This window comes from Phasianus colchicus, chromosome 25 (assembly GCF_987193195.1).
Source record: "Phasianus colchicus chromosome 25, bPhaCol1.hap1.1, whole genome shotgun sequence".
Classification (NCBI taxonomy): Eukaryota; Metazoa; Chordata; class Aves; order Galliformes; family Phasianidae; genus Phasianus; species Phasianus colchicus.
In genome coordinates this window covers 1,768,509-1,796,460 of record NC_143460.1, presented here as the reverse complement: position 1 = coordinate 1,796,460, position 27,952 = coordinate 1,768,509, and the positions used below count along the sequence as shown (strand labels likewise).

Sequence of the window (27,952 nt, the reverse complement as noted above, 5' to 3'; positions counted from 1 at the left end):
GCTTTCTTGTATGTTCATACGTATTTCTACGCAGGAGCTCCAAGAGAGCAGGAGGAAAGCAGATCCCAACCCAGCCTGGCTGCGGCCCTGAGGGCCGCTTTACCACCCCAAACCCCGCGGGCTGAGGCTGAGCCCAGGGCGGCCTCATTGCGCCCCATCCCCCCGGCCCGCCCCGCCGCCCGCCCCTTTGTTCTGCGCCCCCCGACCGCGCTCCGCCACTGGCGTAAGCCGTCCTTGCGCAAGTCGGGCGTTCTTCCCTGCCCGGCGTCTGCGCGCTTTGCGTAGAGCCGCTGTCAAAGCGGAGCCATGTGCGCCGGGCGCCGGCTCTGCCTCGCCGCCTTTTGCGTAGCTGTCAGGGCGCCCCGGCACGCAGCCCCCGCCGTATTCTTGAAGCCTCTGCGCCGCGCCGGCGTCGGGCGGAGGCGTGGTGGCGGCGTCCGCGCCTGCCGCGGGGAGGTGGGGGAGCGATTCTGGAAGCCGGACTGCGCCGTCTGCGTGGCGGGCGCGCCGTGCAGCCGCAAGGAGCAGCCGCCCCCTCCCCCGCCCGGCGGCTTTACGCCGTTTGCGTAGCGTGCCCCAAGATGGCGTCGCGGTCGTCGTCGGCGGCGGTGGCCGGAGCGCCGGCAGCGGCGGCGGAGCGGCTGGAAGTGAAGGGAGGGATGAGGCGGGCGAAAGGCGGCAGCGCGTAGCGGGCGGCTCCCGGCCTGCGGGAGACAGAGACTGACAGAGAAAGAGACTCGCGGGGAGGCGGGTCCCCCTCCGTCCCCCCCGTCCTTCCCCGCCCGCCCCTCGCGGGAGCCCCGGCGGCTCCTTCCCCGCCCGCCCCCGCCGCCTCTCTAGGCCTCGCCGTCCCTCGGGCCGCCCCTTGGGAACGGAGGATGATGAAGCTCAAGTCCAACCAGACGCGCACCTACGACGGGGACGGCTACAAGAAGCGGGCGGCCTGTCTGTGCTTCCGCAGCGAGAGCGAGGAGGAGGTGAGGGCCGGGCGGCTGCGGGCGGCTGCTGCCCTGCGCTGCCCTGCGCTGCCTGTTCCGTGCGCGGCGCCGTGCGGCTGCGTTCGTTCAACGCTGGGAAAGTTGGGGCTCTCCTTCCCCTCCCTTTTTTTTTTTTTCTTTCCTTTTTTCTTTTTTTTTCTCTCCTTTATCTCTTTGCTGAGGGATGGTGGAGCAGCTCGCTGAGCGGCGCCGGGCTTTGGCGGTGGTTTGGAGCAAACCAGGCTGGCAGAACTTCAATCCAGAGCATCACATGAGATGGGGAGAGGAAACCTGACCTTGGGTTTATAAAAAGAAACGGGGATAAAAGGGGACTGATGGAGTGCCAGGAGCTGCTGTCTAGAGAGGCTGGGGAGGAAGTGGGAATTAAAGGTAAATTGGGTGCTCTGAGAATGGCAGTGCTGCCAAGGGCTCGGATTGTAGCTGACGTTGGAAAGGGGAACTTTGCTCAGATGTGGATTTTCTTGCTGTTTTCTCTTTCAGTATGCCTTTGGCGTGGGCTTGCAGCGCTCGGCACAAACGAGGCTGCAGGTCTTCCTTGCTTATTAGGGAGTCAGGCGCACCTCACTTCATTGACTGGCTCCTGAGTGGCTGTTCTGAAGGCTTTGTTCTCCTGATTATCATATTTGTAGCTACAGGAAATCGGAAGGGAATGCAGACAGTTTGCTGGAGGAAAGTCAATTAGCATACTGTGCAGTTATTATTTAACGTGGTGGTGGAGGCTTAGCAAAGCCTTTGTAGCTGCGCTGTCACGGTGAGGAGTGTCAACATCTCAAGTGTAAAGGATCTGAAATAAATATAACAGAAACTTGTTGCAGCTGAGCCTTCCCACCGACTTTCAGGAAATTTATGATCCTCTGAGATAACTATGAAGAAGTCTGTAATCACATTGTGTAATGATGTTTGGGCTTATCAGCTTGTGTGGTTGAAGGCATCTGAGTTTCCTGATGCAACTTTACTTTTACAACAGCTGGGGAGGCGGTTCTCCTTAAGAACCAGTTGTTAGGCCATGCTAGGCAAGGAGAGCTGTGTATATTGGGGCAGTGTGGTTCTCACCTGAGTGCTGTTTAGTTTCAGTCCCTCTTAGCCTTTGGCCCCCTGAGTGCTCACACCAGAGAAATCAGGTGTGCTGCACTGCTCTGTGACATGAAGGCACACTAATTGCTTTGTTAATGATGCAGTGTGGGATGTAGATTGATTTCCTCAAGCGTGGACACGTGGGTGCTTCGTTGTGAGCCACAGAAAGGGCAAATTAATGAACTATGGTTTTGTTTTATTTGGAATTGGCCTCCTGAGGACCTCGCACAGTCTTTCAAGCAGTGGATTTATTGATGATATCTGTGCATTTAATTGGAGAGCTGGAACTGCATCGTGCCTTCCCATCTATGGCGTTCCTACCGTGTGGAGTTGTTCAACAGATTCGTTTAGGAAAGTTGTTATCAAATATTGATTGATTACTTTTATTGAAGTGGGAATTAAGATCTCTTTAAAGGATCTCTCTGGGTAGGGAGAAAAAGAACGGAGCCAAAATATGTTGGTAAAGATCTATTTAAAGTTTACTGTTGAAAAAGGAAGGCCAAAAGCAAGCTTTGATAAAGGAGCATGCTGTACCAAAGCATTGTTTGTTTCTGCTTCTGGTTATGGTTTCTTTTAAGGGCTTAAGAAACAGTAGCTGCTCTCTATCCCAGTTCTCCTTCACTTCCCACTATGAGTTTAAAGAAACTGCTTTTGTGTTCCTGAATAGTTCACCATTCCAACAATCAGTGAGCAAGAAGTAGGAGAAATTCTGCTTTTCCTTGCTGAGCAGTCCGCTCTGATTTTTTAGGTTTCCCAGTTTGTTAGCACTCGGTAGAGATTGCTAGAACAGAGCATCTTTGGCTGGGCGTTACACTCACACATGGAGGCTTAGCATAACTGTTCTAACATTGCTTCTTCTTTAGTTGAAGTGATTTATTTTTTCCTTACACTGCTTGAGGTTGCACATTTTCTCTGTATTGTGTTTGGAATCTACCACTTCTGGACTTGAAAGAAGCCAAGGAATGCCTTTGGAAGCACGAAGAGATGTCTTTGTCACACAGTTCTTCAAAAAGCTGCAAAGGGAGAACTCGTTTAAGCACGGATCTCAAACGGAGTGAAAATACATTTCTTAATTGGACTGCGTGGAAAGTCTGTTCTGTGTTGTTTCACAAACAGTAAAGCACTGCAGAGGAGTCTCTTTGGGCAGGAGGGAGAACAAGAGAACCAATGGGATTAATCCTAAGAGTGTGAACAGACTTCAAAGGACCTTTCAGCCACCCAACGCTGGCACTCTGCTGTTTTCATCTTTTCACATGGAGTAAAATCCCTGATATTTGCTGGTTCAGTGTAAGCAGAGAAGGAGAGAGCTGAGATCAAGAGAGCCCAAGTCTTGTGTTACCTCCAAAATCATTCCTTACTGCCATTGTTGGTGTATCTCAGTATTGCTGTTGTGGTGTTATTCTTAAACAGTACAAGCTTTTTTTTTTTTTTTTTTTTTGGTGTAGCCAGCTGTTTGAATGAGAAAAGGTTCCAGAACATGTCAGTAACCTCTCAGCATCACAGAGCAGAAGGAAGCCTGCTTAATGGCAGCATCCCTGTTAGGTTTTAACAGAAATGAAAAGCAACTGTTTGGCTTTAAGTCCCGCAGTGGTGTAGCTACAGGTTTAAGCATGCCTGCATTGTATCTGGTGAAAGGACAAGCTGCTCATTAACAACTGGTATTCTTTAAAGACGTTTGGAGGAAATGCTTCAGGAAGAATAGCATCCAGGATTGGCCGTCTTTTTTTAATTGCGAATGAAGGCTAAATTAAGATGAGAAAACAGAACTTTCACACAGCGTCTGGTAGGAGCTCTGGCTCTGTAGGTCTGTGTGTGTGCCAAGCCAACACTGTCACCAAAAGCCACGTTAAGGAGCCCCACAAGGCCTCAGTTGGGGAAAGCAATTTGAATGCAAACTAACCTTTCTCTTCTTGCCTCTCCCGGGTCACTTTGGAATAAAACTGGGATGTAGTACAGCAGTTCTCAAATGTTAGCTGTAGACTCTTGATGATCACACGGTGTTCCTATGCCATCCTTTGTGCATTTGCTTCAATGTAAAAATATTATTAGCTGGAACCACTTGGAGCACTTTGCTGCCTGGAAGTAAAGGGAGCTCGGCATCATATGATCGTAGTGCTGTGTGCGGAATAGAGTCTCAGAGTCCTTGTTCCAGTGGCTCGGATTAACTCTTGACATTCCCTTCAGCTACAGAAAAGGTTTGTGGTTGAAACCAACTAAAGTTCTCCCTGCCTGCTGCTGACACATTACCACATCCCCAGTGGGAGATAGGCCAGTTCAGAAATGACTTGTTTGTGCTTCTGCCCTCTCTGCTGTGCTTGTAACCAGTTTGCTCCAAAAGCAAGAGAGTAATCCTCCACAAAACCAAGCTTTTATCTAAGAAGTGCTTTCTGCCTTTTTGTAATGGAAGCCCGTGTAAGCAATTCCAGGGTCTCTTGTGCTTTCCCAAACTACAGCAAGATGAAAATGGTTACATTTTCACTTATTTAGCTGGAAGCTCCATAAATTGTTGGGAAACTGAAAAACTGAATCAGTTTTTATTCCCCTGCAACTCGAGGAAAGGGCTGTACCAACTCAGAGGGACACAGGGAGGGAGTCCTTCCAACCCATGTGCTTGCACCCAAAAGCTGTGATGGCCTTACTTCTCTTTGTAACAGCTCTGTATGCACTCTTTTATCTCAGTGTTTGTTGTCAGATCAGAGTTTTTACCTGCATTTCTTGCCTTTCTCCCCTTGCTTTCCATGTGCTGTTACTGCTTCTTGTGCTCACGGTTGCTCCTTGACCGTGGCTGTTCCCATTGCCATGCAGTTGGGGCTGCCTGAAGGCATTGCCAGGCTGTGGTCTCTTGCAGACTGGGGAGAAGCAGCCCTTTTCTTTCCCTTCTCAGGAGGAGGAGATTGAATCACTCCCTTGGATTTTATCATTGTGAGTTGTTTTTTTGTTTTGTTAACTAAAGTAAATCACCTTTGTGATTCTCTGGACTCCTGGAGAATCGAAGGCAGATAAAATTAGGGAACTCACAGTTCTATGTAACAAATAATAAACTTCAATATTCAAAGGCTGTCTATAATATCCAGTAATTGTGACTCAGTTTCCTTAAGCAGCAGTCCATTCTTCAGCTGGGAGCCTGACTGCACAGACCAGCCAAAGTCCTTCAAAAGTTGTGAGTGCTCATAGCAGGATTTGTGTCTCTGTAGCTGTGCAGTGGATAATGCACACCACCCCTTTGTTCTCAGAAATTTCAGGCTAACGTGTAAAATTCAGAGGGATACAGTTACCTACTGGGGAGTTTTTACTTTCTTTTAAGATGCTTCAGGTGATTCAAATATTGTTTTCATTCTCATTGACTGGGATGGCTACTTTATCTTGTGTAACAAGGTTTAGGTAATAGGTAGAAGGAAATACTTGTATATGAAAAGCTTCTCAAGAGTTTTCATGGCCCTAAGATACTCACATGCTTTATTTTATGAACAGAACTTGTTAAATAAAACAGTTAAGTGTGTGCATATGGAGCTGCTGACATGCAAAGCTGACATGCAAAGGATATGATTTAGGGACGTGGTTTAGCAGAGGATTGTTAGTTAGGGTAGCATGGGTAGGTCATGGTTGGACTCGATGATCTTGAAGGTCTTTTCCAACCTGAGTGATTCTGTGATTCAGCCTGTGTGAAAAAGACCAAACTCTTCATTTCCCTTAGCTAAAAAGGCAGTTCCAAAGCTAGCATTCCTTCTGGAATGAGTCTGCCTGAGAGAGCTGTACAAGCACCGTGTGGTCAGCACATGGGTTTTACCAGGCAAACCAAGGCTGTCAGGTTTAGGGTCTTTGGGAGTGCCTTATTATCAGTGCCTTTGCTTCTGAGGCCGTGGCTCGGGCCCTCCAGCTGGCTTCTGCCTTGCAGATAATTCTTGTGGTTATCCGAAACGCAGTCCTGCTGGAGGGCTCGTGGCTGTGTCCTTCTGTGGGAGCGAGCAGTCACTCTAAAGTTACAAGAAATGTGTAGTAACAGTAATGTGAGCTGTGGTGTATGGAAGGAATGTGGTACAGGATGATTGATTATTATTATTCTAAGATGCAGCCGAAAAACCAAAAGGATTTTCTTTACTTTTTTTTTTTTTCCCTACAGCTCTTACACTGTGATGTGATCCAAGTGCTTGAAATCACATGAACTTGTCCAGCTCAGCTCTTTTCCCCTTTCTCAAGACTTGTGCTTTACTTTTGTCACGTTCTGTAGGGTGAACGATTTCCCCTTCCATAGAACCATAGAATGGCCTGGGTTGAAAAGGACCACAATAATCATCCAGTTTCAACCCCCTGCTATGTGCAGGGTCACCAACCAGCAGCCCAGGCTGCCCAGAGCCACATCCAGCCTGGATTCCAGCTTCCAAACATCCATTTGCTGCCTCTGTTTTCCAGGTCTGGCATCGTAAGTTAAATCAAAGTATGCCACAGAGCAAAACATGGGTGTTTGTGCCCCAAAACATTGCTCATCTGAGGAAACCGTGTGCTGTTGAGGAAAAGCAGAACTCCTGTGATGGTCAGGACCAGGCTGTTTGGTGGCTTGCAGTTGAGATTGTGCATTGCATTGTGCAGGGCTGGCTGTGACCTGCTAACCACAGGCTGTGCTCTTGCTGCCGTGTGTTGTGTTAGCTCTGTAACGTGCCCTGAATAGCAAGAGGTCACAAGGAGCTGTCCTGCAAGCCCCGTGCTCTTTGGCATGCTTCTTTGGGCCGTTCAGTGTTGGTAGTTTGGCACAGAGTGTGGTTTGTGGTGTAGTGTAATTGAGGCTGTGTTTCTGCCAGTTGAATGGAAGAGTTTCTGCAAGGCTTTGCTATGGGGAGCGGTGCCTCGTGGCTCCTCAGGAGCACAGTTTGCCACCCCCTGTGTCCGTAGTGCTTCGAGGTGGTTTGATGCAGTCAGATGGATCCCAGTTTTGTCAGTTATAAAAGCATTGAGTAAAAATATATTGGGGTTGTGAGAGCATTTGTTAACTTTGGGTAAAGCATAAAAAGTCTTTGTAATCCTACAGTGTCCTGGCTGGTGATTGAGCAGCCCAGAGTCTCCAAATCCTGAATTCAGACACTCCCATTAAATTAAAACTTTCAAACAAAGACAGATTGTGCAGGAGAAAGACACTGAAGCCGGCCCTCTTCTCCACCCATCTCCCTGAAATGTGCTGTGAGACGTGCTGGTTCCTTGCAGTCTGTGTTCTAATAAGTGATGCTAAAGTGTGAAACAAGTTTTAAATATCAGGGAGTGAGGTTTTTACTTCAGACACTCTGCAAACACTTGGTTTTGTGACTTTATATTGGTAGAAAACATGAAATAAATATGATGGCTGTCTCAGCAGCTGTAAGCTGGTTTCTGGCAGCAGGATGGGGTTGGGATTGGGAACACCTATTTGCCATCTTTGCTGCCCCTTTCCTGCCTGGTTGTCTATGGCTGGCATGTGTGCTTGGAGGCTTTTCCTGGAAGGCTGGCAGGTAGGCAGCTCTAACAACATCGTAGGTTAGCTTCTGATCATGCTGCAGCCCTTTTGGTCTTTGCTGTAATGCTTCTATGGAGCCTCTTTCTAGGAATCACGTTGGTTACAATGCAGCTACTGTTGTTTTATTTATGGGTGGCTGCTGTTTAAATCGAGCATTGCAAGAGAGAACCTGAGCCTCAATCTGCTCCCTTAACTCAGATACAGCTCTGCTGTGTGTGCCTGCAGCTTTTGCTTTGTAGAGCACCGTCATTTTGGGGGGGAAGTGATGTGATCTGTGTGTAATGAAGTCATTGTAAGGTCAGCAGTGAGTTTTGGGGCCCCCAGGCTTATCTTGGTGGCAGCCTCCTTCCCCTTTTCCCATGGAGCTCCCAGCCCTGTGCTGGGCAGCCTTGAATCTCAGTGCCCTTCCTCTGCCCTGCTGCTGCTGAGCTTTCTGTTTGTTTGTCTGCATGCTGCTTTGAAGCTTGCTTACCATCAGTGCTGTGCTGTGTAGGAGCCCCTGCTGTAGACTTCAAACTTTTGCTTATTTTTCCAACCTTTCTCTCATTTCATTGATTGTGGATGAGAGCTGCTTCTGGGCTGCTTTGTGCGTTGCCAAAGTGGCTTGTGTTGTTCATTTCCCTGCTTTGAAATGACATAATTGTCATCCAAATCCTAGAAAACAGAACTTGGTTATGTGACACAATACCTGAAAATGCTTTTCTAAAAAAGGCTGTGAGGCATGGACCCAAAAACTGCCCTGTGATCCTTGGTGGGATGTGAGCCTCAGGAGCCCTCTTAAAAACAATTACACAGCAGGAGTAAAACACAACTGTAAACCCGCCTTTGTGTTTTGGTCTGAATTAAATCAAAACCAAACAGACAAAAGCAAATGACAAAACCTAAATGTTGTATCCTTACACAGGTGCCTATGGGTAATTATCAAAGTCTTTCATTAACAATGGATCCAGGATATCTTGTGCTGGGTGAGGGGCACGAGAGACCAAGCAGCATCTGAGCAGAACATCGTTCTTCTTTGGCTGCTTTAGTTCTAGAGATCTGGTTCTTTCCTCTCTGTTTTTAAGCAGATTTCAGAAATAAGCATTTTCTGCTTATGACTGTTTTCATTAAGATCTCTTAGTGGTATAGAAATACACAAATGATTTTATGCAGTAGATCCACAAGCAGTAACGTAGCTGGTAGGGACACAGCCATCAGATAGACCTTGAAGAACAGCACACATCATATTTCTGTGGAATTGTACTGGAATAGGCTCAGTCTAAATGAGCAAACATTTTTATTGTGCTATGTTGTAAAATAAAGCTGTCGTTCCCATCCTGTGTCCGTAGCTTTTCAGTGCAAGTTGGAAAATGATTGTGACCTTGTTATGGCAGAAATGCTGTTCCATCTCTATGTTGAAGGAGCTCAGCCTCTGCTCTGCTATCTCCCCATCTGCAGGTATGCTGCTCCCCCAGCCAGCTGTAGGGGAAAGGTTTTTGCTGAGGAATGCAGTTGTTATCTTGGAGCCAGCATTCAGGCTGCTCCTCCTGAACACTCTGCTGCTGTGTTCAGCAGATGGCGTTTTTATTGGCTCTGGGGCAGCTGGTGAGATAGGTGGATTGTGGCCCCTTGTGAAAACAGGGGGTTTGAGTTGGAGGGACCTTTTCACTGGGTAACTGAATGCACTGTGTGCCTCGAGATGCAGTTTTTAGATGTGTGAGTTTTAGAACAGGACAATGTCTCACCCTCATTGTGAACATGGGCCCTTTGTCTGGGGGGAGCTCATTGGTAGCAATATCCTGTTTAAAGCTGTTCAAAAAGAGTGACCTTGTAGGGCACGCTTCCTGCTCCCTCTGGATGGGATTTCCTTTTTATTAAACAGGAAATAGTCTGATTACATAAAAGTGTGAGAATGACAGGTTTTTCCTTCCCAGCACAGGTTGTTCGTGCTAATTCTATTTAGAAAATAGAATTATTTTGTTCAACTGCCAGACCAGCTGAAGTTAATTTACTTTGACTAAAACTGTTGTTTACACCTAAAAAGTTCCTACTGGTGCTGGTAAAGCATTGCCTTGATCCAAACGACCCAGCAGAATTAAGGCAGCCCATTCAGCTTAATTCATTCCTGGTGTATTCTAATCTTTCCAATTCAATAGACAGGCTGTGTAGAGCTCAATAAATGATGCTGCTTCCTGTATTGCAGGATTAGGACGTGGACTGAAGCAGGAAAAGGAGGCTTTGGGACATCATCTTTGGTAGGACCCGCAGCAGGCTGCTGATCAGGGGCATTCTGACACTTGAGAACACAGAGCTGAGTTCCAAACTTAGGAAAGGTTAGGCCAGCAGTTGCCAAAACGTTCGTTGTGACCCCTCTTCAGTTTCTGCTTTAAGCTTTGCTGCTTCTGGTTGGAGAGCTGCTGTTTGGAGCCTGCAAATGATCCACGTTCACACCCTGGTGTGTTCCAGTCCATGGGCTGCCCTCATCCCTGGGCATTGCCTGGGTGGCCCCAGAATGGAAAAAATCTCTTTGCAGGGTGGTTGGCTGGCAGGTGAGAGCTTCCAAAATAGAAAAGTACTGCAGAAACCCCAAACTCTTGAGCTTGTTTTTGTCTCAGAAGTATAATTTTGAGGTCTGTAGGTAGGTTGGTTCCTGAAAATCAGTGCAAATCTTCTCATGCTCCACTTGTAAGTCAACATTTACATGGTAAAGACTTGGATTTTAGTGTCTTGCTCAGTTTAACTTCGGAGTATCTGGTTGAAACAGTTATGACTGGCCTGTAACCTAATTGGACTGGTATGCTGGAAACTTTCTGGAGCAAGTTGCTTTGGCTCTGAGCTTTGTGCCAGTGAAATGATGAAGTATAGCATGATGACTCTAATGAACGAGCTTTGTTTAGAGAGCTGAAAAACAGTATTAGTTTTGTTTTTAGATTCCATCCCTGCTCATGGATGTATCACAAGTAGGTTTCATAAGCCCAGTGTCTCAGTTTTCTTTGGGGGATTTTCATCCAGCTGAGGTAGTTAGTTAGCTTCTTGTTTCCAAAAGACAACAAGCAAGTTTAATAATGAGGCTAAACCCAACTGTGCAGAGCAGAATTACTTTGGAATAAAACATTTCAAGGAAAAACTCCCACAAAAAGTCTGTCTGTGCAGCCTTCGTGTGGGGCTTTTAAGTGGTTAATTACAAGCTTATATTTTGCTTCCACATCTCTTGGACAACCTAATCCAAACCCGAGGTAACCAAGTGCTGGCCCCAGAGCTGAGCTCCTTGGTGTTTGCTGCAGAAGGAGAGGCAAACAGGGAATTACAAATCCCAATTTCACATCAGTTTTTTGGTGGACAGTTACCTGACCTGTACATACCGTTACCATAACTGCAGAAGCAATCAAGGCTGAGGGTCCTGATGGAGTTGAGCTGCAAAGGGTGGAGGTGCTGAGCAGCTTCTCTGCTGTCTTGTGTTGTTGCATGACAGATATCCCAAGCTGTCGAGGCTGTAGTGACAGCAAGGGCAGCACTGGACTCTCACAGTGTAAACACTGTGATGCTGTATCACATAGCAAATTGTTGTTTTGGTATGCGGAGGCTTAATTTATTCTTTAATGCTCAAGAGGAGCAAGAAGGTAATGGTTGAAATAATTTGGAGGGCCTTGGTGTTGTTGATCATGCAGTGGGCTAATGAGACCATATTGGAAAAAGCAAAGTGTTTTCAAGAGCTCACACTGGGTTGGTCCGTTTGGAGGTGCGTGAGATGCAAAGACAAATTCCCTCCTTCAGCTGGGCTGTAAGCAGCAGCATCGCTTTGTGTTTATGCATGTGCTGTGCTCTGTTCTCCTCAGGTGCTGCTGGTTAGCAGTAGTCGTCATCCTGATCGATGGATTGTCCCTGGGGGTGGCATGGAGCCCGAGGAGGAGCCCAACGTGGCTGCAGTGCGAGAAGTCTGCGAAGAGGTAAGTGCTTACAGAGCAGGAGTTCTGGCTGTTTTCATTGCTCCAGCATCTTTTCCCGCAGGTGAAGAGAAATCTATGGTCACTATGGTACCTGCATTGTGTGTATGGGGGGGAACCAGAGCCCTAAGTGAAGGAATAGATGGACTAGATGGCCCTCAGAGATCTGTTCCATCTCTAAGGATTCTGTGATCATTAAGGCTCTCATTTGGAATGAACATTTTCTCACCTTTACCTGAAAAGAGTTAAAAATTAAGCTATGTAATGACTTCAGTGCAATGATATCCTCCATTTTTTTTTGTCTTTCTATGCAGTACACTTTGTTATGATAACATTAAAAAACAGCAATGCTTTTGTGGAGCTGCTTAATAATGGAGTGGAAGTGCACCAGACCCTACCTCAAATGCAGGAGTTTCAATAAGTTTTGGGTTGTTACGTATTTTGAGCTTTGTATGAATACCAGAATTTGGTGGCGAGAGTTATCAGAACAAAGAGGTCATGTTTTTCAGTTGGAGCTGTTTCAGAAAGGGAGGCAAATAGCAGCACACAGAATGACCCGTATGGAGAAGGCATGCTTTTCTGTTGAAGCTGGAAGAGCTATTTTTCATATTTAATTCAAGGAATTTAAAGTCAGCAAATGGTAACTAACTACATCACGTGTAGAATTTGTCTTTAGAGCTCACTTCTGAATATTACTGAATAGGAGAGATGCTTGGCTTCAGAAACGATTAAATGATTATATATGGATGACCAAGTAGTCCATAGTTACATAAGGCAGGATTAAAATGCTTTCAAGAGGTTTATGAATCTTTGTGCTACAGAACAGAAACGAAGAGCTAATTGGTGAGAGTTGGGAGGAAACTTCTCCACTGGTTGCTGTATTTAATTGTCTTGTATATTAAGGTTTTTTTTTCCCCCTAGGTATTTGGAAATACCTGTCACTGCTGTGTATTTCTCTTTGGACATTTAATAATCTATCAGTTTATCAGAAGGATCTGAAGGATTATGCAGTGAACTTTTTTTTAGGTCCCTCTAGTGCTGGGGATTGCTGCTTGTGAGTTTTGTTTCCAGCCTGTAGTACAGCTCTTGCTTTTTTAGGAACTCGTTAATCTTTCAAATACGAGCCAAAGTGAGTTTAACCAGAACAACGGGAATATTTTTAGCTGCAGAGTCCTGCTTTACAACCTAATCATTATTAATTATGAAGTTATTTGATACAGAAGTCAAAGGTTCATTCAGGAGATGCGTGGCTTCGCCTTTCAAATCCCTAAAATAAATCTGTATCGACCCTCCCTTTCTCAGGCAGCGAAGCTTGGAAGAGTTGCTCTCTTTCCATGACAGCTCAGTGGTTGAAAGGAAGCCTTGGCATGGACTCAATCTGCAGAGAAGGAACTGGTTTGGGCTGGCTGAGATAATCCCCTCTCACTCAGCTGGTGTTCCCTCTCTCACGTGGACTGGTGCCGAATGAGGGTGTAATTCAAACTGTGGCAGCCTGGCAGGGTTGAGTCATTCCCAGCAAACCACCTATGTGCTCGAATGCTGCACAACAAACAGTAAACACAGCGAGCTCAGAAAGCTGCAGGATGCCTAGCAGAGGTGCTAACCTCTGCCACAGCCTGTCCTGTTGGTGCCATGCGGTGGTAAGGGCTCTCCTGCAGGCCTGTTGTGTGGATAAAATTACCTGAGCACTCCTGCAGTGATGGTCACACCAGCTGAAAAACACAGGGCAGCTTCTAGGCTTATAAGGCCTTCCTCAAATCTGTTTGTGTTCCAGCACCCTGCTCGCAATATGTACACCAAATTAGAATGTATATCAACTACCTTGGGCTCAGTGAGCTGTTTACTGTAAAATGTTGCTGGGGAATGTGCATGTGAGAGGGAAATGATTGCTACACTTGTGCTGTTAAGGACTCGTGCAGCCTGCACTGCTGATGTGGCAGGGGCAGTGTTTTAGGAGGCTGCTTGCTGGGCAACTGGTGTGCGTGCTAGCTGTGCTAGCTGGAACTTGCTGGTGAGAATTAGGCTGCTAATCCTTGTTCATCCTTTCATGTGAATTTCAGCTTTTTCTGTGTGTGTGGGTTGCAGCTGAGACTGCTTTCTGTGCAGGTTTGCTGCCTTTGCTCCTCTCCTGGGACGGGGCATGGAGAGGCAGCAGGTCGGCTGAGCAGCTCCCACTGCCTGCATTAGGAGAGAGAAAACAGTGTTCCCTGTGCTGTGTGCACACAGCAGTGGTTATCCTGCAGGAAGGTGGCTTGTGTGCTGAGCAGTCATGGAGGAAATTTGCAGACTTGCATTTGCTGATGTTGGTATGCCTTTTCCTTTTTAATAAGAGCCATTTGGAAGAGCTGGAAGGACTCAATCCCCTTTCAGTTGTGGTCTCTGTAGATGACAATGGACTGGTTTTTCTCAACTCAGCCATTTTTTTGCATGGTATGCATTTTCTTTTTTAAAATATGCTTCCCTAAATGAAGAATTGTAACTTGTACATTCTGTGTTTTAATTCCATCATGGATGTGTTTGAGCAATCAGACGTCTCTCTCTTTCCAGTTTTCAGCATTTCAGAATGGCTCTTAGAAAAATGAGGCTTTGATTGAGTGAAATCTGCCATCCCTTTGTCCCAGTTTGAGTTCAAGTCCTTGTCCTAGTTTACATAAGGACTCTCCGTATTAATCTGTCCCAGCAGATGTATTAAAGCAGACAGGTACCAACACTTGTCACGCTTACCGTTGTCTGCATGCAATGCGAAGTGACGGAGCTCTTTAGGCAGAGTGGCAGCAGATGAGCACTCCAGCTCTGAATGAGAGCCATCTTTCAGAGTGAGCCCCTTACTTATCATAGAATGATTGCCTGGGTTGCAAAGGAGCACAAAGCTCACCCAGTTCCAACCCCCTGCTGTGTGCAGGTCGCCAACCAGCAGCCCAGGCTGCCCAGAGCCACATCCAGCCTGGCCTTGAATGCCTGCAGGGATGGGGCATCCACAGCCTCCTTGGGCAACCTGTTCCAGTGCCTCACCACCCTCTGGGTGGAAAACTTCCCCCAAATATCTAACCTACACCTCCCCTGTCTCCGTTTAAAACCATTCCCCCTTGTCCTATCACTACCCACCCTTCTGGCACGCTGCAGCCAGTCGCCCACACAGTGTGAGCTCCAGGTGTGTTCTCAGGTTCCCCTTTTGAAAAATTACATGGCCTTTTAAAGTACTAATTATCACCAACATAGTGTGGTCTTGGCGTCTTCCTTCTTGGATTTAGTTTCTCTCTGCTGTTGCATTCTCTCCTCAAAATGAATGTCATGTTGGGAATAAGGGCTTTTCATGGGTGTGAGCAACTGGTGAAGAACATGTTTTAGAAATAGCTGCCTTAAATTAAACTTATTATGGAGTGACTTTGAAGAAAGCCTCCACATTCATCTGTTAAACCCAAAGGCATTTAATTCTGCACTTATAGCATCTTTCACATCCTGACCTTTAAATACTGAGTAAATGTCAAGTTCTATAAAATTACAGAAGTGTTGGTCGTGCTTTCTTCATGGGGAGCAAAAGAAAGATAAGCTGTGCTTTATCTGTGATCAAACAGACAATGGATGATGGTATCAGAAATAGTCCATCTTCCAGCACTGTGATCTGGTTGCTGGACAGTAGTTTCCCTCTCAAGGATGGCTTATAAGCAATCTTTTCAGTTTCATGTGTTCTTTGAGTGATTTAGGATGCAATAATTATGTCTTTCAGCATAGGAAGCCCTGTGTTTTATCTGAAATATCATGGCAGGGGTTGTGAACAAATGAGGTGTGATAGCTGTGAGCTCTTCATAGATTTAGTAATACTCTGTGCAAATAGCAGACCAGCTTGTCTATCACCTTATGTGCTCAAAACTCATGAGTGTAATGCATGGGAATTCTTTACTCTTGTGGTATTTTATAACTGCAGAGGTATGCATCAGTTGTAATGCAGGAAAGAATTAGTTAAATATAACCCTCTCTGAGACACAATGAAGACAGCAAGAAAACTTGCCTAGCTGCTGTATAATTGGTGTCTTCAGAACTTGTCTAAGCTAGCAGCCCTTATGGGTGTGATTTACTGCCTTCAGTACTGCAAGCATTAGAGATTTGGGTGTTTTACCACAGTCCTCTTGCCCAGCAGTAATCTATAGTAGATGCAGGCTTTGAGCCTAATAGAGCAAAGTAAAATAGCTGAAATTCCAACCCACATTTTCCTTAGCTCAGATGGAAGGAAATGAAAGCTGTCCCTAGGAACAGATGGTGTTGCTGCAGGCTGCTTTTTGCATTTGACCCGAACTTATTTTCAGCTTTGAAACCTGAACCTGCTGTTCTTGGATGTCTTCGATAATTTTTCTTTATTCAAACAAGTTGTTCCATGAGCAGCAGGGTAAAACTTCATTTCTTCCCCATTTTTTGCTTGTCCTGGGTGCCCAGCCCATCCCTGCCATGTGCTGGTTTGGGGCAGCTGTGTGCTGCTGGTGGGGCCACGCTCCTGCTAAGGCTGCCTTCCAGTTAGGACTACCTTAGGCATTGCAAACTGGTTTGGGTCTGCTGGATGCATGGAGCAGAGAATGAGGAGCCTGAACTGCCAGCCTGCTGACCACCCTTGCCTGGGGAGCTCTGCTGCTCAGTGGAGCTGTGCTCTCAGCCCTGCAGATGGAACACAGTGGTGGGGCTTTTCTGCCTCTTGATGATGGGTTTAGTAGCGTCCTTCTTGCGCAAGTGTGTGCTCTGGGGCTTGCAGCACTGCTAATGCTTGGGGAGGGGGGAACACAGGCCCAAATAACTCGTGCTGCTGCTGCCAGACACACTGCTGCAGCCCGTGGTTCTCAATCCAGTTACTACCAAGGAGAAAATTCCGGAGTCATCTGGTGCAAATTAAGGCTGAGATCCAGCGCCAGTCCTGGGTGAGCCTGTGGCTGGGCTCTACCTTTCCAAGAAAATGCTCATCACCATGCAGCAGGGATCGGGGGGGAAGGTGCAGAGGGGTTGGTCCCCATAGAAGCCCGAAGAGGAGCCTGGAAGTTCTGTCATGACCTAGCTTTCTTTGCTGGGGGTAGCAGCTAAGGTATCTTACTGTGATGTCAGTATTTACAGTACCTGTAAAGTTGGGTGAGAGTCATTGGACTGAAAGATTTCACGGTCAATGTGCTTTGCAATCTTCAAGGCTTTACATTTCTCACTTTGGTTATGGCCAGTGTAATGTTTGATTGAATCATAGCACTCATATCACCATTTGCATGCGATAAACTTACAGACAAAGGAAGCCTTGGCACTTCTTTCTGTTGCCTAACAATAATTCAGTGTGGTTTTCCTACAGCACCTTTGCTTGGAGTCATGGTTTTGTGCCATTTGAATGAGTAAGTCCAGGCTTAGTAGAGAAGAAGGATGTTGGTTTGTGGACTGAGTGTTACTTGGGATACCTCTTTGCTTCACCAGAACAAAAGGAAGGGCCCCATGCCTGCCTGTGTTAGTGCAAGCATGCTGTCAGAGCTGGGCATAGGCTGCTTGGCAGTGCAGTGCTCTTGCTTAGTTTCCTGTCTGTGTGGCTGATTGGAGATGTATTTGTTCTCAGTCAGGTTGGAGAGCAGACAAGAACAACCCTGGCTCTCCATTCAGTGCCTCTGCAGGTAGGGAAGGAGAGCAGTCATTCAGTAATCTCCTCCAGGAGCAAGTGGAGAAAATTGGCTTAAGTCCTTGATTTACCTATCCCATTTGATTGCACTTCATCTTTGGATGTATTTATGTTGTGAGCGTGGAAGCCTTCTGTCCTTCGCTTCCTTCCTGCTGGCTGAATGATAGGGCTGCTTATCTAAATAAAATAAAGCCACCATTTGAGATTGCCAAAGGAGTTTCCTCCTTGGAATGAGATCCTTTCGAAGTGTTTGCTGTCTGGTTCACTCCTGAGAGCCATTAGTCCAGGTTAGCAGCAGCAGCTCTTCAGATGAGGTAGAACTGCTCATCTGCAAAGGTCAGCATGAGTTCTCTGTGCTAGCCATGCTGAGTGCATGCATGTGAACGGTGACCTTCATGGAATTGCTCTTTGACTCCAGAAATAGCTTTGTGGTTAATAGCCAGTGACCCACCTCTGGGCCAGACAGAATGTCAGAAATACTGATGAGACAATAAATTTCGTATCCAAAACCAATGTAGGAGATTGAATTGAAATGCTGCTTCCTATTAGTTGAGCTCAGAGAGTGTGTGATGGAAAGAATTCAGGTTTCAGGTGTTGCCTGGGGTGGTGGGAGCTACAAAGCCCTTGGTTCCTTTGGGGCAGCTCCACCAGCAGCTGTGGGAGCAGCAGTGCTGTTTGCTCTGTTTTGGTTCAGTATGGGCCGGGATCTGAAGCACTTGGCTCCTAATTAATGAGAGGTCCTCCTTTCCAGAAGCATGTGACTGCAGCAACAGAGTAGTAGCTGAACAAGCACAGAACAGTATCCCAGCTGCTCAGGACAGTTTGTGTAATTATTAAACATTTAAATATGTAACTCCCCTCTCCTGAATACCTTTCCCTAAAGAAACCCTCGGCCTGGCTAACTCAGGCCACTGTATTGGTGCTGCAGGAGCAGAGGCACTGCTTTGCTGCACTGCTCACCATGTGCTCCAGCTGCCAGGCCTGGCAGCTCAGTTTACCTTCCAAACGTGGCTGGGTTGTGTGCCATGCTGTGCGTGTTGTTTCACACCAATTAAGTCCCGGAGTAAAATCCCACCTCATCTGTAGCACTTGAATTCCAATCATTTACAGTCATAAAAAGGAGCATGTGTTATGGGAAGAGGAGGGCTCTGGGGGCAGGGGAGTGGGGTGGCATTTTGCATTCATACGCTCAGAGCCCCAGCAGCGCGTGGATGTATGAACAGCAGACCAGATGAAGGTGGATGCTCAGTGTGTAAGGCACAACTGTTGCTTAGATCTCTCCTCATTGTCCCAGCTTTTAATTCAGAAATCCCCCTTCAATGGTGCACCTGTGCTTTGTGGTATATCAAAAATACCCTTGTTCCTGTTGTGGAGGCCATGTTACAACTTGGAAGGTGTTTTATGTTTGCTGCAGCTTGCTTCAAACGGATGGAGGACATCCCTGAAATACCTCAGAGATGTCACATTGCTTTGGTGCTGTAAGTGGATGTCTGACTCGTGCTTTGAAGTTATTTTCTTAAGCTATAATTCTAAAAAGGTAAAACTGCTAAGCCCCTAAGCGATTTTTGTCTGTGTTCAGGCTGTAACAACCTTTAGAGAAGGTTCTGGTAGGAATTCAGGATGTATTGATGTGCAATTAATAAAGAGTCTTTGTTTTTTTTGTTTTCCTCCAGATTGAATTAAGAAACAAAAAATATTTGAGTACAGAAAAAGAAGGGAAGAAATGCTGGGAATGCATGCATGGTTGGAGCTCACAAAACATTTGTATAATTTATTTTGTGACCATTAACTGAATTACAGCATTTGCTGCTTGTTCTAAAGGAGCTGCTCCTGCACAACAAATGGGGAAATACGTACTGACCTGTTGTTAAAGCCTTTCTTTTTTCCTTTCAACTTTCCTAGGCTGGAGTGAAAGGGACATTAGGAAGATTGGTGGGAATTTTTGAGGTAAGTTTCAGACACAGTTTAGGGCTGGAAAGTTTGGTTGAATAAAATCCTCTTGGAGTAATAGTCAAACTTCCCAGTTTGTCGTGAAGTAAGGTGGGTGACTTGTTTGAAGAAAGGCTCAAAGTTCCTCAATTTTTATATATATATATATATATATATGTATATATATATATGCTGATCTTTTTGGTGGCATTGCTCACCAGTGATTTCTGCTTCATTTGGAATTAGCAGTGACAAGCCAGCACAATGCTGAATCTTCTCAGTGCCTTCATCCCTTCCTCGGTGCCCCCAAAACACCAACCAGTCATGAGCACCCACTGTAAGCATTTCCCAAAGTGATGTGGAGAGGTGTGAGTGCCCCCAGCAGGAGAGCAGAAACACGGGGGCACTGAGATGTGTGGGCAGGGGGTACCACAGAGAAACTCTTTTAGACATTAGGAACTAGACTGTTTTTTTTGTCTGCTGCCCCTGTAGGTACTTCCAGACCTTTCATTTAAGATGCAATATTGTTTAGTAGCTAAAAACTAATTGTTAAGTGAGGGAAGCAGCCCATCATGCACCATAGCATCCCAGCTGCAGCATATAATGTGTAGCTGCCTTGCCCTGTGTGCCCACTGCCTTTTCTCTTCTGATCATTTTGTCATTGTTCTGTTCACTTTGCCTTCCAGAATCGGGACAGGAAACACAGGACATATGTTTACGTACTTATTGTCACAGAAGTGTTGGAAGACTGGGAGGACTCTGTCAATATTGGTAAGTTTGGTTGGTTGGGGAAAAAAAAAAAAAAAAAAAGGTGATCAAATAGTTGGCTCTGTGGCCTGGGAGAACTCATTTCAGCCATGCAGCTGCCTGTACAGCAGTGCTGTGTTTAATTCCTGCACCAGGCACAAAGCATGAAGAGCTTTCCTTCCTAAAATTAGAAGAAAATGTATGTGGGCAGTGTGGATTAATCATTCTCTATTTTCTTTTGAAATCTTTGCATTTAAATCAGATTCATAAATGAAAATGAGCCTGTTGTTCCTCGCAGTGTTTGCCAATAGCACTGTAGCACCTGTAAGCTGATTTCTTTAGGCTGTGTCCTTACTGCTTTTACTGAAAGAGCAGGGAATGAGCACTGAGGTTCACTTGCCAATTCACCAAAGTTGGCTGGTGGTTGAAGTGTTGCGGATCGTCCTAAAATGATTTCTGACTTGAGCAGCAAATGCATCCTGGTGTCTTTTGCACTGCTGCTGTGTTACAGGCTGCAACTGTTCCTGCAGCATGTGCATGTGATGGCTGAAAGCTAATCAGCAGCTTTCTTAAACATAGAAAGGTAACATCATTTTGCTGCACCTACTGATTTTTCTTTTTTGCCTGCAGGAAGGAAAAGGGAATGGTTTAAGATAGAAGATGCCATCAAAGTTCTGCAGTATCACAAACCAGTGCAAGCCTCATATTTTGAAACCTTGAGGCAAGGCTGCTTGGCAAACAACGGCACTCCAGTCATGACCACGACATACTCTGAGGGCTCTGTGTCTGACATCAGATGACTGAGGACGTCCCTGTGTGAGAGATTTTGAAAAACAGACTGAAATATGGATTTCCCCCCCCCCCCCTCCCCTTTTTCACATGCCTCCTCTATCAAATAAGGCATGGGCAGCAGCCTGTGGCAGAGCAAGTGTTAAGAGTGCTGCAATTTAGTGCAAGGTGGGATTTTTTTTTGTTGTTGTTGGCTTTTTTTTTGTTGTTGTTTTTTGCTTTTTTGGATATGTATTTTGTAAAATACATTTTGTGCATGAAGTGCCCCTTTCCCGTTACACCGCTTCCATTGCCTGGCGAGTGAGGCTGCCAGTTTTGCCTCTGCCTTGTGTTCTGAAGTGTCCCATTTGTGTCATCCCAGCCATAGCCACTTTTTTTTTTTTTTAATTAAAAGACTTCAAATGTGAGATCAGCTCTTTAAGTCTTAGTCTGTACTGTAAGGTGCTGTTTGGACCTGCGTGGCGGTCACTTTCAGCACATGTACATAAACAACATTTTTTTTTTTTAGATGGAGAATCTAACATTTTAATTTTTTTTTTAATCCTGGTCTGCTTCTGAAAAGAAGGGTTCATAATTAATCTGTTTGCCTTTTGTTTTGTTTTTTCTCTAAAAATACATGTTCTGTGACAGTGCTAGTGGCTGGGCCAGTTTACTCCCCATTCAGCAACTCCCCATTTGGTGCAGTGACTCTTGAAGTTGAGGGCAGAGTTTTGATCACCTGCAGACATCCCTGCTGCTCAGTCGCTTCTCCTGCAGCTTCTGCCGCCGTTTCTGCTTTCACATCAAAATGAAACAAAAAGAGTTGGTCTTTTAAGGCTTGGCCAAAAGTAAATAGCCTCAGAAACGCTACGGTAGGAAACAAATGTCACTGTCTGTGGTAGGAAGCAGGGATTCAGAGGGGGTTCAAAGTCTGACAAACTGGAGTGTCAATCACCAATGCTGTTCTGCTGATCCTGCTGCATTCTGCTGATGTCTCTTCTTGTCCACATGCCTTATACCGTGCTGAACTGGATATCCTAATTTGTGCTAAAGCATCGGATTGTACTTACTGAGTGTTGCTGCGCCAACCCTTGGCTGGATAACCATGTATATCTTTGAGAAGAAGCCCAGGGGGAAAAATTGAGGTGTCCAATCTCTTGTCCTGTGGTTCTGCAGCACTCGCAGTTGCACCATGGAGCACATTCAGAATGTTTAAGCTCTCCCTCCGTGAAAGGTACAGCTGACTCCCGAGCAGAATTGCTAGTTGGAGAAGTACACCGTTGATAGGATAGCTTCCTTGATGCATTGGCACACTTCACTTTTTTTTTTCGTTGTTCTGTTTTTATTGATGTAAGTTTCATGCTGTCTTGATTTGCCAACAGTGTTGTCTAGTTGGGAAATAAAATGGGAAGGGTTGGGGCTGGGGGTGGGTTGGGACAGGTACAACTTTTGGGAGGGGCATTAATTAATCCCTGGCTTGGGACAAGAAGCAGTTGCTGAAATCAGTAACTTCTCTTTTGTCAGAACATAGCCAAGATGTGAAATTAAATCTGCAGTACTCTTTTTTTTTTTTTTTTCCTCTTTATTTAACAAAAAAATATTCTAATAAATACTCACTGTTCAGAGTTTTCTCTCTTCCCAAGAAGCGCTTAACATATGAAAATCTGATAGAAATATCCATGGAGCCTGGGACAAGGGGGAATGGTATCCTTGCTGCTTTGGCAAGAAGCTGTTCATTTTCAGATCCTATTCTGTTCCTGTACTTGTTCTCCCTGCTTTCATCGATGTGGGGTAGCCAGGCCAAAAGCAGTGCCAGTGATTGCTGACATGAAAAACCATGCATAAGAAAAAGCTGAGAGGCATTATTCAAGGAGTAGCCTGGAATGGAGCCTGAATTACACCAGTTCAGTTCACTTCAACTTAGAGACGAATGTACAATACTGTCCTACTCTCTGCTGATGGGTCTGAACCAAACTCTCACAAGGGCTTCAATCTTGTCTTTGGGAGTGTACAAGGATTCCAGCAGTCTGCTGTTACCGAGCCCTGAGTGGCACCTAACACAGCCATCTACTGCCTTCAATTGAGTTCTTGTCTTACTGTACAGATCAGTATGTGGAGAATGCTTTGCAACAAAACAGCTGGTATTCCTGAAAGAGTAATTGCAGTTTTAATATCAACAGCATGCACACTTTTTGTTTATAAACTAAAAAATGTTTTTAACAGGGCTGTTAAACTGACAATTTAGGGTAGAAAATTGTTAATGACTTGCTAATGGCTTATTTGTTTGGGTCAGAAAAATAAATTGTGCCAAGAAAGTGTTCTAATGTGGCATGAATTGATGCTGTTAACACAGTAACATGGAGTGGCTGATATTATGCCTTCTGAACTGGAATTAGCTCCTGGGGCAGAAAAAGCTTTTATTCAACAGACGTGGAGTTGGGAACAGGGCTTAGTCTTGTTCCACCTACAAATTCCCATCTTCCTCAGCATCTGAGATCTTTTGTAGTAACTGGTGGAGCTGCATTGCATGCTAGGGAGGCTCTGCCTAAATTGTGCTGAATTGGTTTGAGATCCACAGTCGAACTGCCTCGCTCAGTGAGTCGTTAAGGAGCTGTTTTGAAAGTGGCTCCCTGGGTTTGGAGGGGAGATGGTGGAAGTGCACAGGGCTGGTATTGTGAGCGCTGCTAAAACCCCACCACGTGCAACCTGGAGGGTTGGGCTCAGGCTCCCAGCCTTGCTAGAACTGGTGCTATTTTGAGCTAGTGGAATTGTTACCTCGAACTATGTCGTGTCTGGACTGACCCCTTAAGCCTAGCATTATAAACCTGTCATTACAACGTGTCTCAGCTTCCTGTTCAAGAGTAATATTCTTTGCTTGGCTTTCTGCATAGCTGCGGAAGTTTGGCACTGGTGTAGCTGTAGGTGTTCTCTAGCAAAAGCAATGCCTCGTTCAGACAACCTGCAAGTTTGCTGCAAATTCATCAAGTCGCCCCAAAGCTGCAGGATTCACCTGCCTGGTTTGCTGAAAGCAGTGCTCAGGTAAATGCCAGCCCTGTTTGTGATGCACCAGCTTCAGCTCGGAGTGGCTCAATCCCTCATCACGCCTTTGGGTGATGGGCTGCTGGAAGCAAAACTTCCAGTGTCCTCTGCAGCTTCTTCACTACAATATTCCTTTCTCCCTCATTGCTGTCTGTGCTGTACCTATGCATTGTGCATGTGAGGATGCTTTGCACGCTGAGAGGCAAGGAAGAGGGGGAGAATGTGTGCAAAATGCCTGGCTCTTGGGATGCTTCAGAACTGGGGTGCTCTGTGCCCTGAGTGACACCTCGGGGTTGTGGGGTCAGTGATGCAGTGGCAGTAAAGGGGAGGTGTGCTGTGTGGAATAGAGGGCTTCTCTATGGGAGGAGTTCCCAGTTTTGGCATTGAGTCACTTCCTCTGGTCTTGTCAGAATTAAATCCTGGTGTCAGTGACTTGCATCCTCCCATCTGGATTTATAGATGTATTTGGGACCTTAATGGAGAAGGGAAATGCATTTGGCACTTAGACACCTCTGCTTAGCGTGATTATCCCTTAAACCCCAAATACGAACACAGTGCTGGCTCATCTGACAGGGCAGCCTGGATTACTGCTGCTGCAGCAGCATGCAAGGCTAAGCTGATGCCAACCAATGGGTTTGCTGCTATTTGTTCTGTTCTATGGACTCTGACATCAGAGCAGGAGAAAAAGAAAGACACCTTCCAGTGCTGCTTGGTTGTTCCAGAAGGTACTGGTCAGCCCCAGTGCTGCTCTAATGGCTTTACCTGAGGCTTAACACACCCGAGGAGGTGGATGTCCCTGTGTGGAGGAGTTCCAAATGTAATTAAACTCATTGGGGTCAAAACTGCCCCACTGTCGGGCTGTAGGAAACCTCTCTGATGGGGTTTTGGAATGGTGGGAGGGTAATTTCTGTGCACAGATCAGTGGGAGTTTGGAAACGATGCGGTAGCAAATGTACAGCGTGAGACTCCTGGAGTTGTGGCTGTAAAAGGATTGCTTGGTTTCAGATTCGGATTTAGCTCTGTGGGGCCTTCCAAGGGCAAGTTTAAAAGGAAAGAACTATTTCAATTGATAATAACACGAGAGACGTTCTCTCTTCCATGGAGAAGCCTCACCACATGGGATGTGATAGATGTGCCCCATGGCTGTGGCTGCTGGTGTGTGAGAGAGGCTGAGGGCAATTGCAAAGACACCAGAGGGGGAGATGCTGCCCTTGGAGGTGGCCAGGAAGGGGTTAAGCAAGGCTGGTTCTCCATTGTTCCTGAAATCTGGCATTCAGTGCTGCTGGAGTACTTCTGGTCGCTGCACAAAGATGGACTGTTGGGTTTCACACAATAGTTCATTGGTGATGGGGAAGCTCAGTGCTAGCAGATGGCAGGGAGGTTTGCACCTCCTTTATCTGATGGCCGTGTCCTCAGCAGAGCTGTTCTGTGCTGTCCTGCGGGCAGCTGGAGCTCAGAATGCCGTGCTGCTTTCCTTGGCATTGCAACAGCTTCCAAACAGGGATGCTTGGCATTTGCCACGCTGGGCACGTGGCCTGGCTGAGTGGTGCTCAGGGTTGCTCTCAACTTTGCAAACTAAAATAATGTTGGTTGGGTCACCTTTAGCAAAAAGGTGGATGAGGAGTTCTGATGGCCAGCTAGCTAACTTCGCTTAATGCATTTAAGCAGAGCTGAAGCTGTAGGCTGGCATTACTGATAAACTCAGTTCACCAGTAGCTAATTAAAACCTGATGGAAGGATGGAACGTGACCTTTGGAGGTGGAGAGGTACTTCATTATGGGTCTCTTAAAGCTGCTGCTGGGATCAGCTGGGGGGGAGAGCACCTGGCTTGTTAGAGCTTTGCTCTTTCTGTCCCCATCCCTTAATCCTGCACCGTGAGTTTAAGATGCAGGAAGAAGTTGGGAGTGTCTGTGGGTTCTCTTGGTGGAAGACCTGCAGGGATTTAACCAAGCTGTTCTGCTCTGAGGAAGGATCAGATGCACAGAGAAATGGAGCCTCTTCAGGGCTGTCCCCAGATCAAATCTCTCTTCTTGCTTTGCAATAGGACGGTGGCACAGACAGGCGACTGCATATCTGAGTCTCTGGGAGCTGTTTCTCTTCCATTTGCAGTATGTGGTTCCTTCTTACATCGGTTTGATTCCAGCTTAGCAGCAGAGGGGCATTCTGTAAGAGCAGAAGAGAAGTGCTGCCTGATGTGGGCATGGAGCTGTGCAGCCAGCACCCATTGCAGTGCCTGCATTCCCCTTGCTGCAGGGGAAAGCAGGAGGAAAGGAACGGCAGCCATGAACATCAGCTTTGCTGCCAGGCAGGGGTGCGCTGTGGGCTCCTTGCAGCAAGGTTTCTGTTGAGCAAGAAGGCAGTGCAACTCAGTGTGATCTCAGATGTGCCTTAAAGCAAACTCCTTAAACTGAAAAATGCAAAGGAGGTGGAATCTGCTGGAGCGTGGCTTTTCCTCTCGTGCAGACCCGAAGCATTCAGTGGCTAAAAATGTGGGTAGGGAATGTCAGGAATCCTCACTTCCATTCCCTGCTCTGCTCCGCTCTCCCCGCTTAATGGCACAGCATCATCTAGTGGCTGTGTGGGCTTTGGGGTGCAGGTGGCCTCGCTGCTGCCGTGTTCCCATCTTGTCTGACTGTAACACCTGCATCTGTCCTCGGTTCTGTCGCTGCTGGGGTGAGCTTGGGTGCAGTCTGGTGGTGGGAGGTGAATGGAAAGGTGCCGTGCTGTGGTGGCTGTGCTGTCCTGAGCTCTGTACGTAATTAAAAGGTGTAGGTGGGTGTAAAAGAGCACTTAGCTGGATTGAAGATGTCTTTTGGGGGTTTTATCAAATCTCTTCTTGGTGCTAGTGGGCCAGGGGTGGTTTTGGTTTTGTATTTCTTGGGGGGGGGGGGGGAGGAGGGAAATGGGGAATGTTGATGTTACTTTTGAGAAATCAGCTCAGAAAGGAATCTCAGGAGGTTCAGGAGTGTTTGCTGAACATCTTGTATGTCCTATTTTGTATTCACCGAGTTGGGAGGCTTGGAACCGCTGCCTTGCAGTTCCACTTAGTCTTCTGAGCTCTGCACCCAGTGCTGGCAGCATCCCTGAGCAGAGAGCAGAGCCCATAACGTGGCAGTGGGATCAATACCCAGGGAATGCCATTGTACCAGCCAGATGCCAGTACGTGTGAGCAGCTGTCAGCCTGTTCCATTGCCTCTATAACCACGACACCCCCAGGGCTGCCTGCTCTCACCCAGCTCCTGGCCTCTCTGTTCCCAGGGGATGAGGTTTAAACACTGCAGACACTTCCAACTCATTCAGGGCTCTGGGTCTGGGCTGGAGCTGCAGAATTGCAGTGGCAGAGTGCAGTCAGCATCACTCCAGGTGCTCCTGCCCTGTGCAAATCAATGCTTTCAGCTGCGAGGTGCCAGTGAAGGGCTGTTGGCTTCAGGTGGAAATGTCAAACTGATGTAGGGAGCAAAGCTAGGAGAGCTGAAAGCAGCCTGAGGTCTCCAGTGAATCATCAGCACTGCGTTCTCCATGAATCCCAGATGAACTTGGATATTTAATTCCCATCATCCGTTGGGTTTTTCTCGCTGCAGAGTTTTGTTCCTCACCCCTGTGCTTTGTGTTTCTAAGTTTATGATATATTAAGTGAAAATGGTTTGCAAAAACACTTTATGACTGCAAGGGCGCTTTGGCAACCTTGCGGTTCTCTTTCTTACTGACTTGGACTTGTTCTTATTACAACGAAAATTCTGGTTAGGTTTTCCTAGAGGGTCAGCTCTTAGTTGGAGCCTACCAATAACACAGACGTTCTCCTTCCTTCCTGCTCAGAGCTGGCTAGCAAGTTTAGCATCAACCTATGAGATTTTGATCTTTCCATCTGCAGGGCTTCCAGGGAGAGCAGAGATCTCCACGCATCCCATGCAACCCAGTGCTGCTTTTGGGGTGAGCTGTGTGCTGGGTGTTGGCTCTATCCAGCTGTGCCATGCACAGCACTCAGTGCAGGGCTGCCTGCACCCCTGTGTGTGCTGGGGAAGGAAAATATAATAATGAAAAACAAAAAAAAAACACCCCACTCGACAAAAAGCTGGATGCGAGTTGGACGAGTGTGTAGGCTGTAACTCAGTGCCAACCAATAAACACACCCATATTTCACACAGCTCTGCTTGCTGCCTGGTCTCTTGTCTTCATGTGCACCTGTGGGGATGGGGCAGAGGGACCATAGGGAAGAGCCCTTCCTGCTGCCCCTTGCTGTGTCTGGGATTTGGAGGAGCAAATGCTGAAATAGGTGAGAGCCCTTCAGGTTCCATGCAGAGGGGACTGTGCTGTAGGATTGGGGTGAGCTGCAAGGAATGGTCTCACTTGGACATTTCCA

General features: G+C 46.6%; 1 protein-coding gene across 1 annotated transcript; it reads left to right on the top strand.

Annotated features, from left to right (window-relative positions):
* The first annotated feature begins 527 nt into the window (after nucleotides 1-527).
* On the top strand, nucleotides 528-26,466 carry NUDT3 (nudix hydrolase 3). The gene is made up of 5 exons (XM_031605751.2): nucleotides 528-977; nucleotides 11,370-11,480; nucleotides 19,012-19,056; nucleotides 19,725-19,809; nucleotides 20,416-26,466. The coding sequence occupies exons 1-5, from the start codon at nucleotides 879-881 to the stop codon at nucleotides 20,583-20,585; spliced, it is 510 nt and encodes a 169-aa protein (XP_031461611.2). The 5' UTR covers nucleotides 528-878; the 3' UTR covers nucleotides 20,586-26,466.
* The last annotated feature ends 1,486 nt before the right edge of the window (nucleotides 26,467-27,952 follow it).

What these genes read in the sequence shown, in the direction of transcription:
- NUDT3 (XM_031605751.2), top strand. Translation starts at nt 879, where the DNA reads ATGATGAAGCTCAAGTCCAACCAGACGCGCACCTACGACGGGGACGGC. An exon ending in GCAGCGAGAGCGAGGAGGAG is followed by an intron (nt 978 to 11,369) that starts GTGAGGGCCGGG and finishes TGTTCTCCTCAG; the next exon opens with GTGCTGCTGGTTAGCAGTAG. An exon ending in GGAGGACTCTGTCAATATTG is followed by an intron (nt 19,810 to 20,415) that starts GTAAGTTTGGTT and finishes TTTTGCCTGCAG; the next exon opens with GAAGGAAAAGGGAATGGTTT.